General features: G+C 47.0%; 1 protein-coding gene across 2 annotated transcripts in view; it reads right to left on the bottom strand.

Moving 5' to 3' along the window:
• Positions 1–17,080, bottom strand: part of NFE2 (nuclear factor, erythroid 2) — a 28,049-nt gene that overhangs the window by 6,184 nt on the left and 4,785 nt on the right. Inside the window, exons 1-3 of one of the 2 annotated variants that reach the window (XM_079966804.1) lie at positions 4,984–5,127; positions 3,448–3,530; positions 1,521–1,733 (exon numbers count right to left, since the gene is read on the bottom strand). In XM_079966804.1, coding sequence (XP_079822930.1) covers positions 1,521–1,733; positions 3,448–3,498 — 264 coding nt within the window. In that variant the 5' untranslated portion in view covers positions 3,499–3,530; positions 4,984–5,127. Of the gene's footprint in view, positions 1–1,520; positions 1,734–3,447; positions 3,531–4,983; positions 5,128–17,080 lie in introns of those variants that run through there. The other variant, XM_079966803.1, reaches the window with a different exon arrangement.

Below are 17,080 nucleotides of genomic sequence, written 5' to 3'. Positions count from 1 at the left end.
ACCTGATCCTCACCTATGTAGTGAGAAGCTTGGGTGGAAGTGATATACTGGGATCCATTATGCAAAGGGAGGGGAAAGCTGAGTGTAGTCGGATGCACAAACTCTGGATTTTAAGAAAACAGATTTTTTAAATCTTAAGGAACTACCAAGTGAGATCCCCTAGTCAGAAATACTCAGAGAGATTAAGATGGATGGGAGTTTCTTAAAAGGTGAGATATTGAAGGCACAGTTGCAAACCATTACGACAAGAAATTGAAGGAGGCGGCAGCTAAAGAAAGCAGTGTGGCTGCATAGGGAGCTTTCTGATGGGCTGGTGGGCTCTGAATGTTTTGATTACAGACCCTATCAGCATTGGGACTGATAGGAGTTCCAGTCAAAACATAAGCAGGGTGAAGGCTGAGATCCAGCACTTGTTCTTCAGTTGGAGAGACAATTACTTTCTGGGAATAGCAGTGGGACAGAGAGTTCTTCGTGCAGTAACCACATGCCCTTTCTTCATCTCCCCTCTTGTTCGCTTCCAATCCCCACCAATTGCTAATTGCAGCGAAAACCTTCTCTTAGCTGCTGCCTTGGCCAGTTTAAGTAACTCCATGCTATCATCTCCATAAAGTTGTTCCCGATCTCAACTGCAACATGCCTGCTTATCTGATACACATTACCTGATACCTTGTGTATCATCTGACCTGTCTACTGCAATTATTAAGTTTGCAGATGACACCACCATAATGGGTTTAATAACAGGTGGAGACGAATCAGCGTATAGAGGGGAGGTGCAAAAAATATCTACATGGTGCCTAGGGAACAACTCGCACCTTAATATCAGCGAGACAAAGGAGATGGTGTTGGACTTTTGGAGGAAGAGAGGAGAACTAGCCCCGCTGTACATCAGGGAGGGCTGTGTGGAGAAAGTCTCTTCCTTTAAATTCCTAGGAGTTTATCTCAGTGAAGACCTTACTTGGAAAATAAATACAACCCAGGTGGTTAAGAAAGCCCAACAGAGACTCCATCTCCTCAGAGTATTGCGGAAGAATGATGTCAATCAACATTTGATGATCTCCTTCTACCGGTCAACAACAGAAAGTATCACGGTGTGATACGCTGGTTTGACATCATCTGATAGGAAGTGTCTACAGAGGGTGGTGAATACAGCATAAGATATTATGGACTGTCCCGTGAATCTGCTGGATGAAACAGCAGAAGAACGTTGCCTCAGGAGAGTGAGGAAAATTCCCAGGGATGATTCACACCCTGGCCGGCACTTTCTTGATCTCCTGCCCTCAGGCAGAAGATATAGAAGCATGATTAGTCGCACCAACAGGATAAAGAACAGCTTCTATCTGTGGGCTGTTAGGCTGCTGAATGAAAAGATAACAACAGGGCAACTGAATTTCGGGTTTGGTGTGTGTGTGTCAGTAAACGAGGGGAATTAAGACTAAGAGAGCTGAGTGGGGGGTACTTGTGTAATCTCACTGTATACAAGTTGTACAAGTGACAATAAAGTTTTTCACATTTCAAATTACCTGCAGTTCTGAGATGGAGAGGATTTCTTGCCAGGTAAGCTCCATTTCTCCCTGGGGGCCAAGCTCCCCCCCTGCCAGGGGATTGTACAAGGGGAGGAAGGTTCCCCGAGCCCATCCTTGCTGGGGTGGGAAAGGGGGCATTTTGTCAGGCCGGGCCCTGCCCAGCCTCTGCTCCAGCTGGGTCCCCCCAAAATTAGCCGTGGCAGCAAAGTTCTGCAATGCAAAAAGAGAAAACAGGGTCAGGTGGAACTCAACCATTGTGAATCTTTCATAGGAAGAAGACGTTGGTCTATCTAGCTCCATTGTTATGTACTGAGTTGAATAGGATCCAAAATGCAGCAGTCTGATTGCTACATTTTGGATCCTATTGTTCTAGGACCTGTCTGATTGGTCCTAGAACAATAGGATTCAGAATGGAGCAGTCTGATTGGTCCTAGAACAATGCAGCAGTATGATTGGTCCGCAGGAGCCACCCAATCCAGCCCCAGGTGGAAGTGAATCCACAACCTGATTGGCCTACAGGAGAATCCCGGAATTAGCCAATCACATGCAGCCCATTGTGTAAATAATGTATATAAAGCAGATATTGTGGGGGAACTTCCATTCCTCACTACTATGAGCTGAATAAAGAGCATGAAATCCACTCTCGACTCTGAGTATATTTCATCCATACTGCCTACACAGACTGTCAGCAGCTCTCCAGGGTTTCAGACCAGGGTCTCTCCCAGCCCTATCTACAGACTGACCTTGGACCTTCCTCATGTGAGGCCTATGCTTTTCCAATGGGCTCCAACAGTGTCACGTCATCCCACAACATACAGCTGTTTGGAAGCAGCCTAAATGAAGCAAGGCCTTCTGAAAAGGGGAGCAGAGGTAAAAGACCATGAAGTCCACATCTAAAATGACCTATCTGCACATCAAGGCAATGTGAACCGAGTGCATGCCTTAGCACATTTCCCAGAATCCTTTGCAACTATTTAAGGATGTTCCTTGGCAGGTACATTGACGTGTCAGCAGTATCTGAAAGGTGAACATTGGAGAACCACTCAGTTACGCATCAAATCTATTTCAGTGTACAGTGGTACCTTGGGTTAAGTACTTAATTCGTTCTGGAGGTCTGTTCTTAACCTGAAACTGTTCTTAACCTGAAGCACCACTTTAGCTAATGGGGCCTCCTGCTGCCGGAGCACGATTTCTGTTCTCATCCTGAAGCAAAGTTCTTAACCCGAGGTACTATTTCTGGGTTAGTGGAGTCTGGAACCTGAAGCGTATGTAACCTGAGGTACTACTGTACATAACTACAACAGGTAAAAATAATAATCAGCTTTTGTTTCAGAGATGGGGGGAGGGAACCTGAAATAAAACCTCAACCCACACCTCCTACCCAGAAGAAAAATGCCACTACAGTGGTACCTCAGGTTACATATGCTTCAGGTTACATACACTTCAGGTTACAGACTCCGCTAACCCAGAAATATTACGTCAGGTTAAGAACTTTGCTTCAGGACGAGAACAGAAATCGCACGGCAGCAGCGGGAGGCCCCATTAGCTAAAGTGGTGCTTCAGGTTAAGAACAGTTTCAGGTTAAGAACGGACCTATGGAACGAATTAAGTACTTAACCCGAGGTACCACTGTATATGGGAAACATGTAATGAACCTGGGCAATGAAAATGACAGATGAAAATGGACTGAATCAGATGTGAACACGGCTCTATAGTTTTTGGAAGCACCAACATTTTCCGGGGACTTGGGGTAGCAGCCAGCAAGGTTAGTGGTAGACAGGAACCTGTGTTTTGGGGTCTATTTCCTATAAACCTTCCACACACACACACACACCCCGCGCCATGTCTTAGTCTCAGCTTGGCATGGGTGGGACTGCCCATCTGGTCCTTGATAAAACTCCCCCTGCTCCCCACTGGTTCTTACCTCAGAGCTGGCTCTGTGAATCTGCAGCGTGCAGCCGCCTGGATTAGACATTCATGAAGCCACGAGGGTGCCCAACTCTGCTTCTGCAAGGGAAAGATAAACAGCCTTCTTATAAGCCACAGAGCGCTTGCCCTGGAGAGAAGGGTTGGGGTTTGGGGGCTCTGTGGACTGGTAAGGCAGCAGGCCTAGAAGAGAGTGGGCAGAGATCAATACAGGGAGGCAGAGCCATCATTTTTTGCCCTGGGTGTAGCCTCCAGAGGGGTGCCATTGAGGGCTGGCTCTCTCTCTCTCTCTCTCTCTGTGTGTGTGTGTGTGTGGCTTTTCTGTTTTTGCTTTTGCCAAACTGAGTCTTCGACTCAGGTGAAATAAAGCCTAGTTTCTCCCCTGCAGGGAGGTTAAAGGTAAAGGTAAAGGTATCCCTGCCCGTACGGGCCAGTCTTGACAGACTCTGGGGTTGTGCGCCCATCTCACTTAAGAGGCCAGGGGCCAGCGCTGTCCGGAGACACTTCCGGGTCACGTGGCCAGCGTGACATCGCTGCTCTGGCGAGCCAGAGCCGCACACGGAAACGCTGTTTACCTTCCCGCTGGTAAGCGGCCCCTATTTATCTACTTGCACCCGGAGGTGCTTTCGAACTGCTAGGTTGGCAGGCGCTGGGACCGAGCAGCGGGAGCGCACCCCGCCGCAGGGATTCGAACCGCCGACCTTTCGATCGGCAAGCCCTAGGCGCTGAGGCTTTAACCCACAGCGCCACCTGCGTCCCGCAGGGAGGTTAAAGAGCAGGTTAAAGAGAGAATGTTTCTGGGAATTTGGTGGGATAGGGCAGGGCAAGATTTGTCTTCCCACTGCTTTTTCCTTCCTTCCTTCCTTCCTTCCTTCCTTCCTTCCTTCCTTCCTTCCTTCCTTTCTTGCCTAGGAGACTGGATTTTTCATGTTAGTTTTTTAATTTGTATACAGTGGTACCTCAGGTTACATACGCTTCAGGTTACAGACTCCACTAACCCAGAAATAGTACCTCGGGTTAAGAACAGAAATCGTGCTCCGGCGGCAGCAGGAGGCTCCATCAGCTAAAGTGGTGCTTCAGGTTAAGAACAGTTTCAGGTTAAGAAGGGACCTCCGGAACAAATTAAGTACTTAACCTGAGGTACCACTGTACTGCCTTTCTACATTATGGTACTCAAGGCAGCTGACAAGCCTATTATGCAACGACAACCAAATACATCATTGTGCACCTAAGAACACTGCTGGAACAGACCCAAATTCTGTCGGGCCCTGCCATCCTCTTTAAGATTGCTGGGCTTTGGTTGGTGAAGACCTGGGTTCAGTCCCTTGCTTGGGCTGGTCCCTCAACTTGCCTATTCTTGTGACTTGAATTTAATTTTAGCTGCTTTTGATATTGTGGTTTAAATTGTTGAAACCCGTCGAAGGACCTGATGTTGAAGGGCAGGTAAAAAATTGGAGCTGCGGCCAGCCTGATACAACTTAGAGAAGTCCACAAGCAGGGCAGGAGAACGAAAGCCATCCATCCACACACACACCCTCTTATTGGTCCACAGCACCTGGTGTTCAGAGGCATCAAAACTGGATTTTTGCACAAAGGAAGTGTGGAAACGCAGGAAACAAATGATTAATAGAAAGACAGGTAAATGCACCACAAGCAAATATGGGTGAATGCAGGATAAATGCTCATTGTGACAGGGGTCAGTTTTAAGTCTTTTTTTTTTATCAATTCAGTATATTTTCTTTTAATTGTCAAATAATTCTGTGTACATTGCAGCAGCCTTTGGCTATGTGCAATAAAACTGACTGAGACAGGGGTCAGCAAGCTTTTTCAGCAGGGGGCCGGTCCACTGTCCCTCAGACCTTGTAGGTGGCCAGAATATATTTTTTTTTGGGGGGGGGGGGAATGAAAGAATTCCTATGCTCACATATAACCCAGAGATGCATTTTAAATAAAAGCACACATTCTGCTCATGTAAAAACACCAGGCAGGCCCCACAAATAACCCAGAGATGCATTTTAAATAAAAGGACACATTCTACTCATGTAAAAACACGCTGATTCCTGGACTGTCCGCGGGCCGGATTTAGAAGGAGATTGGGCCAGATCTGGTCCCCGGACCTTGGTTTGCCTACCCATGTTGTATGATCACCATGCAAACAAATCAGGATAAATGCTCAGCGAAGGCCGCATATAATAATCCACCTAAGCTTTGTGCAAGCAAATAAGGATGAACGCTTGAGAAACAGACTGCTTGGGTTAGTCCTGAGGCCGCTTTTCTATGTCCCTGCAAAAGTAGAAAGCAGCCTCAAAGATACCACCCCATAAAGTGTTAAGATTCCACAGCCCACACTGCTCTGCTCCTGCAGCGGCTTCCAAGATGACAAAGTACCTGCCTGCTCATTGCGCATGTGCCCGCGATGCTGTCAGAGTTGATTTATGACCCCGCAAAGGCAATCTGGAGAAGCAGATTGGCTGTGTCTGGATTGCACCAGCAGCAGCCCTTCTGACTGGGTGCCAGCCCTGAATGAAAGAGGATCATTGGGAGTTCTTGCTTCTTCCATGATTACCATCAAAGGCTGATAACAATGGAATGCAGCTGTTTCTGGGGTATGGCGAGGCAACCGCCACAGAAGAAGAATCTTGCTTTAAGCACAGGGATCCCCAGCTGAACCATATTCTCTGCCATGTCTATGTACAGTGGTACCTCGGGTTAAGAACTTAATTCATTCTGGAGGTCCGTTCTTAATCTGAAACTGTTCTTAACCAGAGGTACCACTTTAGCTGGGACGCAGGTGGCGCTGTGGGTTAAACCACAGAGCCTAAGGCTTACCGATCAAAAGGTCACTGGTTCGAATCCCTGCAATGGGGTGAGCTCCCGTTGCTCGGCGGTCCCTGCTCCTGCCAACCTAGCAGGTTCGAATCCCCGTGATGGGGTGAGCTCCCGTTGCGTGGTCCCTGCTCCTGCCAACCTAGCAGTTCAAAGCACGTCTAAGTGCAAGTAGATAAATAGGTACCACTCCAGCGGGAAGGTAAACGGTGTTTCCGTGCGCTGCTCTGGTTTGCCAGAAGCGGCTTAGTCCTGCTGGCCACATGACCTGGAAGCTGTACGCCTGCTCCCTCGGCCAATAAAGCGAGATGAGCGCCGCAACCCCAGAGTCAGTCACAACTGGACCTAATGGTCAGGGGTCCCTTTACCTTTACCTTTTACCACTTTAGCTAATGGGGCCTCCCACTGCCGCCGCACGTTTTCTGTTCTCATACTGAAGCAAAGTTCTTAACCTGAGGTACTATTTCTGGGTTAGCAGAGTCTGTAACCTGAAGCGTTTGTAACCTGAAGCGTATGTAACCCGAGGTACCACTGTATATTCTGTGATTCCAGGGAACTGCACACCGAGAAAGCCCAGGAATGCTTCTTTGGCTACTGGATTTCCGAGAATCTCAGTACTGTACCAAGCTTCCCCCCCCCCTCCAAAAAAACACACTAAGTTACTAGACCTTATGGTTGCAAAAGTATGCTTAAAAATAAGTGGGCGAAATTTCATCAGAAGCCTGAGGAGCTGTTGAATAAGATTTCCTGTGGTTAAGGGTGGAAATGTACCACTCCCCTTGATTAACAAAAGAATGAATTTTGCAACATTCGTCCCTGTTTTTGCACATGGAATATGCACAGTCCTGCGTTCCCAGGCCTCTTCTCCCCTTTTGAGCCATAAAAACACAACCCCAGCTACAATATATCACACCGTAGCGGGCAAGGCTGTGGCCAGGTAGCTTTTGCCGCTGCTCCCTCTGCTGCCCAAGCACAAAGGCTGTGTACACATTAATAATAATAATTTTTATTTATACCCCGCCCTCCCCAGCCAAGGCCAGCCTCAGGGCCGCTAACAAGCAATAATAAAAACAAGTTGAATGAATACAACTTAAAAACAAGATTAAAATACAACAATTAAAATATTGAAACATTAAAATGCAGCCTCATCGCAGGAGGAGAAAGGCAAAAGAAAAAAGAAAGAGGGGGAGGGAATCAAATTGGCTCCAAGCCAAAGGCCAGGCGGAACAACTCTGTCTTACAGGCCCTGCGGAAAGAAATCAGATCCTGCAGGGCCCTGGTCTCATGAGGCAGAGCGTTCCACCAGGCTGGAGCCAGTGTTGAAAAGGCCCTGGCTCTGGTTGAAGCTAATCTAACTTCCTTAGGGCCCAGGACCACTAGGGTGTTGCTATTTATGGACCTTGAGGCTCTCCGTGGGGCATACCGGGAGAGGCGGTCCCGTAGCTACAAGGGTCCTAGGCCATGAAATTACCAGCTTGAAATGCAGTTAGGTCTTTCTTTTCCCCCATTCGGTTCGAAGCTGGTTTAGGGAGACATCCAGTATTATCTAAGAAATGAGAAGATAGATATAATTTGTGGCTAGCACCATGCGCACTATCGTTTCCCATAGCAGTGGTGGAAGTGTGCTGGATGTAAATGAGAGGGTGCACAGTGTTGATGGGCAATTTCAAGGCCCCTCTCCTTTCTCGATCTTCAAACCGGACTTGGGCAGGACAGCTCTTCACACACCCTCACAGCCCTTCAAACCAGCCTCAAATGAATTCAATGGATACCCCTTGTAGATCGTACAAATTAGCAGCCTGCTTGGAAATTGCCATTCATTCCAGGAAGAGATTAAAATTGGGTGGAGGGGGGGGGGGAATGGGAGGGAAAGTTAGGCATGTTGGCTCTCTTTGGGGCGAGCCTCTAAGTCAGGGATCAGCAAACTTTTTCAGCAGGGGGCCAGTCCACTGTCCCTCAGACCTTGTGGGGGGCCAGACTGTATTTTGGGGGGAAAATGAACAAATTCCTGTGCCCCACAAATAACCCAAAGATGCATTTTAAATAAAAGCACACATTGTACTCATGTAAAAACACCAGGCAGGCCCCACAAATAACCTAGAGGTGCATTTTAAATAAAAGGACACACTCTACCCATGTAAAAACTTGCTGATTCCCAGACCTTAGTCGAAAACCACACTTAGCCACGACTAACTTTTGCTGGATTGAGCCTACTGTTTCAAAATGTTGTTGCCCACTCCAGAGCCTGGTGGATTACAAACCTATCTATATTTCTGCAGGAAGCTGGGAGGGGAAGCATATGCCAAGAAAGATAAAATACAGAGTGGGACCGTGTCAGTACTTCCTGCTCATCCAAGGATTTGAAATTGCTCCTCTAAGGAAGGCACACGCAGGGACAGCAGAAACCTCTTAGGCAGCCGCATGCTGTGTTCACTTCCGCTTGCCAGGTGGCTGAATTGGGGAAGTCATTGAGCATTGTCTAGCTAGCTGGCATCTTTGAGAGGACTGAGAAAACCTGTGTGCTAAAGCAGGGATGGGAAACCTCAGAGCCATATGTGGCCCTCTAGTCCTAGCTCTCTGGCCCTTGGGACTCTCCACAGGCCACACCCTCCAACCAGTCTTACTTTGCATGTTTTTGCCTGGCTGGAATTGTCCTTGAACGCTGGCAATGCATAGAAAGTAGCCTACTGTATAAAGGTAAGTAAAGGTAAAGGGACCCCTGACCATTAGGTCCAGTCGTGACCGACTCTGGGGTTGCGGCGCTCATCTCGCTTTATTGGCCGAGGGAGCAGGCATACAGCTTTCGAACTGCTAGGTTGGCAGGAGCAGGGACCGAGAAACGGGAGCTCACCCTGTCGTGGGGATTCGAACCGCCGACCTTCTGATCGGCAAGTCCTAGGCTCTGTGCTTTAACCCACAGCGCCACCCGTATAAAGGTAGAATTCATATTAATTGCTCTCCCCACTTTCCCCTCTATCCTTACACACCGGTCTGACGCGTGGCCCCTAGCTGGTTGCCTAGAAGACAGTGCGACCATTAAACCCATCCACTGTCAAGATCATAATCATCATTATTTATTTATTTTTACGCCACCTATCTGACTGGGTTCCCCCGGCCACTCTGGGCGGCTTCCAACAAATTAAAACACAATACAACATCAAACATTAAAATCCTCCCTGAACAGGGCTGCCTTCAGATGTCTTCTAAAAGTCAAATGGTTGTTTATTTCCTTGACATCTGATGGGAGGGCATTCCACAGGGTGGGTGCCACTACCGAGAAGGCCCTCTGCCTGGTTCCCTGTAACCTCACTTCTCGCAGTGAGGGAACTGCCAGAAGGCCCTCCTCGGAACTGAAATCTCAGTGTACGAGCTGAACGATGGGGGTGAAGATGCTCCTTCAGGGCCAAAGCTGTTTCGGGCTTTAAAGGTCAGCACCAACACTTTGAATTGTGCTCAGAAATGTACTGGGAGCCAGTGAAGATCCTTTAGGACCAGTGTTCTACGGTCCCAGAGGCTGCTCCTAGTCACTAGCCTGGCAGCCACGTTCTGGATTAGATGTAGTTTCCAAGTCACCTCCCAAGGTAGCCCTATGTAGAGTGTGTTGCAGTACTCCAAGCAGGAGATAACCAGTCCATGAACCACTCTGGCAAGACAGTGCGTGGGCAGGTAGGGTCTCAGCTGGCGTACCGAATGAAGCTGGTAGACTGGCTTATCTATGGAGGCATAGCCACAACTTTCATGTTACTACTGTGACAAATCGCAGAGGAATAGCTATGTAGTCTGTTGTCAGGAAAAAATGGAGCCTTCATTATAAAGGACTCCTGGACAGCTCAGTCAGGAGAGCACGGGCCTCTTTAATCTCAGGGTTGTGGGTTTGAGCCCCACATGGGAAGAAAGATTCTGGCATTGCAGGCACTGATGACTCTTGTGGTCCCTTCCAACTCTACAATTCTATGATTCTACAATTCTATGAGCTACTAACATGAGTTTGACCAAATCGCAGGAGGCAATGGAAGACAGGAGTGCCTGGCGTGCTCTGGTCCATGGGGTCACGAAGAGTCGGGCACGACTAAACAACAACACAATTCTATGAAAAGATTCCTGTGGCCCTTTGAAGTCTTTGAATATTGTGGCATAAAAAGCTTCCATGAGTGCTGGCTCACAAACACTAATACCACCGCAATAAAATTCCCAAGGCTATCCTTAGAGCCCTGCCACAGGACATTTTGCTGTTTTGGCAACCATTGTACCAACAACCACCAGTCTTCGCCTCCAAAGGGTCTTGGGGGTCAAAGCTTTCTGCACATTTTTGGTTAGAGATCACCAACAACTACAATACTCCCAGCATTCTCTGGGAAGAAATAATGACTGTTAAACCAGGCCTTTGAGGGCCCCTCCAGACTGGTTTTTTTTATAATTGTGGCTGTATTCTGCAACATGTTCTTGATACAATAATAGTGCATCGGCCATAGATTTGTTCTGCTTTAGTTTGCTCTGTGATGATTCCCCAATGCTACAACGTTAGTGCTGTCCAAGGGGGGCTATAGTGCAACAAAAGCGGGACAAAAATAAACCAGAGCGTTTGTGGTAGAAAAAGTGATGGGGTTTCAGCAGGAAGCTATGGGATATACACAGATTGCAAGTGAAACAATGTGACATCCCCAAAACGTTTACAGGCACAAACTGTATTGAAAGCAAGATTGTGTCAGGGACTGAGGAGGGCTACACTGAGGAGGAATGGTGGGAGCCTCCCGCTCCGGATCATGAATTTTCCCAGGAGCAGGAGGACAGTATAGGTTTGGAACAGCGGTTTGCAGAGGGACAGAGATCAGAAGGAAGAAGCTGGGAAATACTGGATGGGGAACAGCTGAGAGAATAAACACTGAAAGAGAGCGGGTTAACAGATTCACAGTCTCTGGACAGCATTCACACCCCTTCTCCAAAATCACAGAGATCTCAGAAAGTGGCAGCACAGAAAGCACAGAGGGTACAAGCTCAGATTACAAGATGTACAAGTGACGTAGATTAATAGGGACGGAAGGGAGTGTCATCCTTAATTGGGAGCACCGCCATTTCTAGGAGATGTTCTTCTTTGTTCTCTCACTGTGATTATTAAAGTTTCTAACTGGTAAGAAGACTCCTTTTCCTTTGTTCTGCTTATCTACTGCCATGGGGGAGGAAGCTGATTCCCTGAAGCCTGACAGATTGCATGTGACTGCTCCAATAGCATCATGAGAACAAATCATCATGAATGCGCAGTAAAAAAAAATAGGTCCAGGGAGGGGCTGTGAGAGAAGCTCTGTGAAAATAAGTTTGGGGAGGGGAGGTAGTCCAGAGCAGTGTTGCATGATGTAGTTGCATGCTGTTGGATTACAACTCCTATAATCCTTGCCCATTGGCTAGGATGAGTGCTGCTGATGGGCTCAAGGCTGAAGAACATGGAGCATGTGCTTTACATGCAGAAAATTCCAAGTTCAACTGCTGGCATCTCAAGTTGAGAAACAACAACAGCAACAGCAGCGGGTGATGGTGAAGTCCTTCCTCTGCCTGAGATTCTGGAGAGCCATTGCCAATCAGAACAGAGTAGAAAATAGCCCAAGGGTCCCCTTTGGACTGCAACATGCTGCTGACACAATAATAGTTCATCATCGCTGGAGTTATCCTGAACCACCTACAAATCCTTCTCCTTTATTATATGTCAGGTGATGATTTTCCAGTGTTACCACATTATTGCCATTTGGAGGAGCGCCCATGCTCTATAGCACAACAAAAGTGGAACAATAATTGTTAAGTTGTGGGTGAACATCTCAGATGACACAGCGATTCTCCAAACAGCTCTTGTTTATTCACAGGTCAGAACAGAACTGAACTGAAGGGTTCAGTCAGCCTGCTTATATAGAGCTCCAGTACAACGTAACTGTAACAACTTTCTGTAACTATCCAATCACTGAACGTCACTTTCGATCCCTTATTTGCATATGTGGACCTGAACTATCTACAGTATCCCCCTGCTGGCCCAGGGTGAGAACTTCGGTACATAACAATAATCATCGTCTTATTTGTAGGCCGCCTTTCCATAGTTAAAACCATGCTCAAAGCGGCTTACAATGCGAAAAGATTTACATAATTACAAACATAGCAAAAGTAGTCATAAACCATGAAATAAAACACATCAGAAAGTACACAACCCAACTGAACGACCTCTATACAAATCATAGTATCTGAAAATAAAGATACAAAAAAAGTATACATAGCAGCAGCACAACCCCCTAACCAGGTTTCCTCAACCTCAGCCCTCCAGATGTTTTTGGCCTAGCTAGCAGGACCAGTGGTCAGGGATGATGGGAACTCTCAAAACATCTGGAGGTCTGAGGTTGAAGAAGCCTGCCCTAAACAATATCCCAGCTCAAGGGAGCGTTCAGCATCGTCAGCTTTCGTAGCTGGAGTCAGTCAGTCAAAAACAGAAATTTAGCCTAGTTTGGGACCACCCATTGCACTGTAGTAAAATTGCACCCCGTGACTGCAATCAGTTAATAATAATTTAATGATAATTTCATTATTTCCACCTCGCCCATCTGGCTAATGCACCTTATGCTATGTAAGGCTTTTAAAAATTCCATTTCCTTGCCAACAGCAGGAGGGAGAGGGATTAGGCAGAACTATTAAAAACCACAGTCTACTCATGTGATTGGAGTGCAGGGATTTGGGCATCTTTTTCAAAACAACTGTTATCTGAAATATTGCTCTTCCAACCCCTCCCTCCCCACTGCCAAGAATATATGTGGTATGAAAAGTTCCAAGATTTGGTTAACATCAAGAAATATAAACCTATTTAAAAATAACTATGAAATTTTTTTTGGCTTGAGGTAAAAAGAAATTTAGAAATATGGAGTAGAATGAGTTACAGATAGGTAGCCGTGTTGGTCTGCCATAGTCAAAACAAAATAAAAAAATTCCTTCCAGTAGCACCTTAAAGACCAACTAAGTTAGTTCTTGGTATGAGCTTTCGTGTGCATGCACACTTCTTCAGATACACTGTGTATCTGAAGAAGTGTGCATGCACACGAAAGCTCATACCAAGAACTAACTTAGTTGGTCTTTAAGGTGCTACTGGAAGGAATTTTTTTATTTTGTTTGGAGTAGAATGAATCTCTCATTGTTAAAAGTTCCAAGATTTCAGGGGGATGTCATGGGATTGCACTGATTGGAGGTGAAGCAGTACGCTCGCCCCAAAACTTTTGCAGGTGTAAACAGTATCGGAAGTGGGGTCAATGGTAGCCACCCCAGCACCATCGTAAGCACAAATCTTCATGAAAGCACAATGGAAAAGACATCTGTGCTTGTCCACTACACATCTCAGGCTAGATTTGCAGCCTTTCTCAACCTGTGGGTCCCCAGATGTTGTTGAACTACAACTCCCATCACCCCTAGCTAGCAAGGCCAGAGCTCAGGGATGATGGGAGTTGTAGTCCAAGAACATCTGGGGACCCACAGGTTGAGAACCACTAGGCTGGAGTCTTCAAGCCCAGTAGCCTCTGTATATGTGTGCGTTGCATTTGTGATGCCCCCATCCTTCGTTGATTTGAGCCATCCATCGCTCTGGCCATGCTCTCCAATGTAACTGTGGTACGCTCCTTCTCCCTGGGGACATTTCTGGTGTGTGATGCACTCATAGGCAAAGTACTGTTATTGTGGGAGGCCCCAAGGATCTGAAACTGCTCTGCTCTCTTCCTCCCGCCTACCCCACCCCGGAACCTCTCTCTGTGGTCTGCTATCGCCTCTCGCCCTTTGCTTTTCCCGTGCACATTTCGACAGAGACTGGCCCTGCAATTTCCGATCCTCTGCTGGGATGTTGCATAAGAAGAAGAAGAAGAGGGGAAAAAACCCCCACACCCAGAGCTCCTGAGACACCTCAAGTCTTCTGAGGCCGATGGTGGTGACGGGGGAGAGAAAATATATTAATATGAGCAAGGCTTCAGCGGGATTTCTAAACTACAAAATCCCCAATTCGTTTCTCCCATCCTAAGAATAGGTACCATATTTTTTGCTCTGTAAGACTCACTTTTTCCCTCCTAAAAAGTAAGGGGAAGTGTGTGTGCGTCTTATGGAGCGAATGCAGGCTGCACAGCTATCCCAGAAGCCAGAACAGCAAGAGGGATTGCTGCTTTCACTGCGCAGTGATCCCTCTTGCTGTTCTGGCTTCTGGGATTCAGAATATTTTTTTTTCTTGTTTTCCTCCTCCAAAAACTAGGTGTGTCTTGTGGTCTGGTGCGTCTTATAGAGCGAAAAATACGGTAATCTGGCAAGTTAGGAAAACGAAGAGGCGATGGAGGAAGCAAAAACTGCCAGCATTATGGGTGCAAAATGGAATCACCAAATGCAGATGCAGAATACCTCTGAACACCAGATCCTGGGCCCAAACAACAGGGGATGAGCAATTGTGTTATGTGTCTACCAGAATCTTTTGACAATGACGTGAAGCTAGACTCAGTAAGGTGGTTCTTAGTTCTTGCTGACTTGTGGCATTCATTATCACATGGTGTGCTGCTTGTTCCCTACATTAGAGTTGGTTTTTTAAGGGTTGGATTAAACCAGGTGTGAGGAACCTTTGGTCTTCTAAGGTTCAGATGTAGCCCTACAAGTCTCTTTCTCCAACTCTCAGGAAGAAGAAGAAGAGTTTGGATTTGATATCCCGCTTTATCACTACCCTAAGGAGTCTCAAAGCGGCTCCTTTCCCTTCCTCTCCCACAACAAACACTCTGTGAGGTGAGTGGGGCTGAGAGACTTCAGAGAAGTGTGATTAGCCCAAGGTCACCCAGCAGCTGCATGTGGAGGAGCAGGGAATCAAACTCAGTTCACCAGATTACGAGTCTACCGCTCTTAACCACTACACCACACTGGCTCTCCTCAGTCTACTACCCCTCTCCCCAAGCCCCCCTCTGCTTCACACGCCATGTATTTCTGCCTGGCTGGAATATGTTACTGAACTGCGATCATGCCTCACACTTGTCTGGAAGGAAGACAGAGGGGTGTGGGTGTATGTTGAAACCTCTGGCTTTTGCATGGCTGAAAATCAGCCGGTAGAAAGACGATTTACACTACTTGCTCTGCCCATTTTTGCTTCTGGCCGATCACTGGTACATAGCTTTACCCAGGACAGAATGCGGCTCTCATGCTAAGCAAGGCTTCTCCATTCTAAACAAGCTCATCTCTGGCCCAACCAAAGATCCCCCGAATGGGGCAAGACTTCCCTTTCACTTCTCAGAGGGTGGTGTACCAGCCACACCAGGCGTTTGGAAATTGGCCTGGCTCTGTCATAAACCCATGCTTTGCATGTCTGAGCTGCCAGACTCAATCCCCAATGTCTGCAGTTTAAACAGGTGGGAGACCTGTGGTCCTTCCAACTGCTGCTGAACTACACCTCCCATCATCTCTGACTACTGCACATGACAACTGAGGCTGATGGGAACTGGAGAGAGTCCAGCAACAACCAGAGTCGTGTTAGCAGGCTCTGGTTATAGGTGATGGGGAAAACATCTCCTGGCTTGAGACCCTGGAGAGACAATACCGAGGGCCGCATTCCCTTCTGTGAAGCCTTTCAGGGGCCACATCATTCCAGAATGGTAGGCGGAGCCATAGGCAAAAGTAGGTGGAGCCATGCATGTAATTTTTACCTTTGTACAGTAGGCTAGTTTGCAGATACACACTCAAACAACACTCTCTATCTTCCATCTGGACAGGCAAAAGGCACCATCAGAGATCAAGGATACTTTCCAGCCAGGCCAAAACATCTGCGGTGGAAAGCCGTGGCCATGAGTGGCACAGAGAGTGGACTTGTGGCCTGAGAAGAGTTCTGAGATCTCCACCCCTGTCCTAGACACACATGCAGAGCCTTTATTCAGGTGGAACCTGCTTACAATGGCCCCAGGTGTGTAAGATCTGAATGACATGTGTGTGCTTGATGCATACGTACCCACAGTTACATATAGGACCCACACATTGATAGGAGGGAATGACTCCCACTCTGTCGCCAGGGCAGAAAGCGAAGCAGCGCAGAGAGTTCTGTGGTCCAGAACGCAGCTATAACACTGGCTAAAATGTATAGAACAAAAATGAACTGTAAGGAAATGTAAGGAAAAGGATGGTACTTTTCACCACATGTGGTGGACATGTAAAGAGGTAACAATTTTCTGGGAAATGATATATAATGAGTTAAAGAAAATGTTTAAAAACACTTTTGTTAAAAAAACCAGAAGCTTTCTTATTGGGTATAGTGGGTAGAGAGCTACTGAGACAAGATAAAGAATTGTTCTTATATGCAACAACTGTGGCAAGAATTTAGTTAGCCCAAAGATGGAAACAACAGGAGTTACCAACAAAAGAAGAGTGGCAGATGAAGTGGATGGATTTTGCAGAACTGGCGAAAGTGACGGGAAGAATCCGGAACCAGCGAGACCAAGCATTCCAAAAGGACAGGAACAAATTTATATTATATTGGAAGGACAACTGTAAGCAATTAACACCATTAGCAGGATTATCTGAAGATTTGTAAGATGAAATTGCTACCTGTTCAGGTTGAGTAATATAATATTTTAGGTAATGATATAACAAGGATGGGACGCAGGTGGTGCTGTGGGTTAAACCACAGAGCCTAGGACTGGCTGATCAGAAGGTCAGCGGTTCGAATCCCCGCAACGGGGTGAGCTTCTGTTGCTCGGTCCCTGCTCCTGCCAACCTAGCCGTTCGAAAGCCTGTCAAAGTGCAAGTAGATAAATAGGTACCACTCCAGCGGGAAGGTAAACAGC

This window comes from Podarcis cretensis, assembly GCF_951804945.1.
Source record: "Podarcis cretensis genome assembly, chromosome: 2".
Lineage (NCBI taxonomy): Eukaryota > Metazoa > Chordata > Lepidosauria > Squamata > Lacertidae > Podarcis > Podarcis cretensis.
Note: the sequence above shows the minus strand (reverse complement) of the source record. Positions and strands in the feature narration are given on the sequence as shown.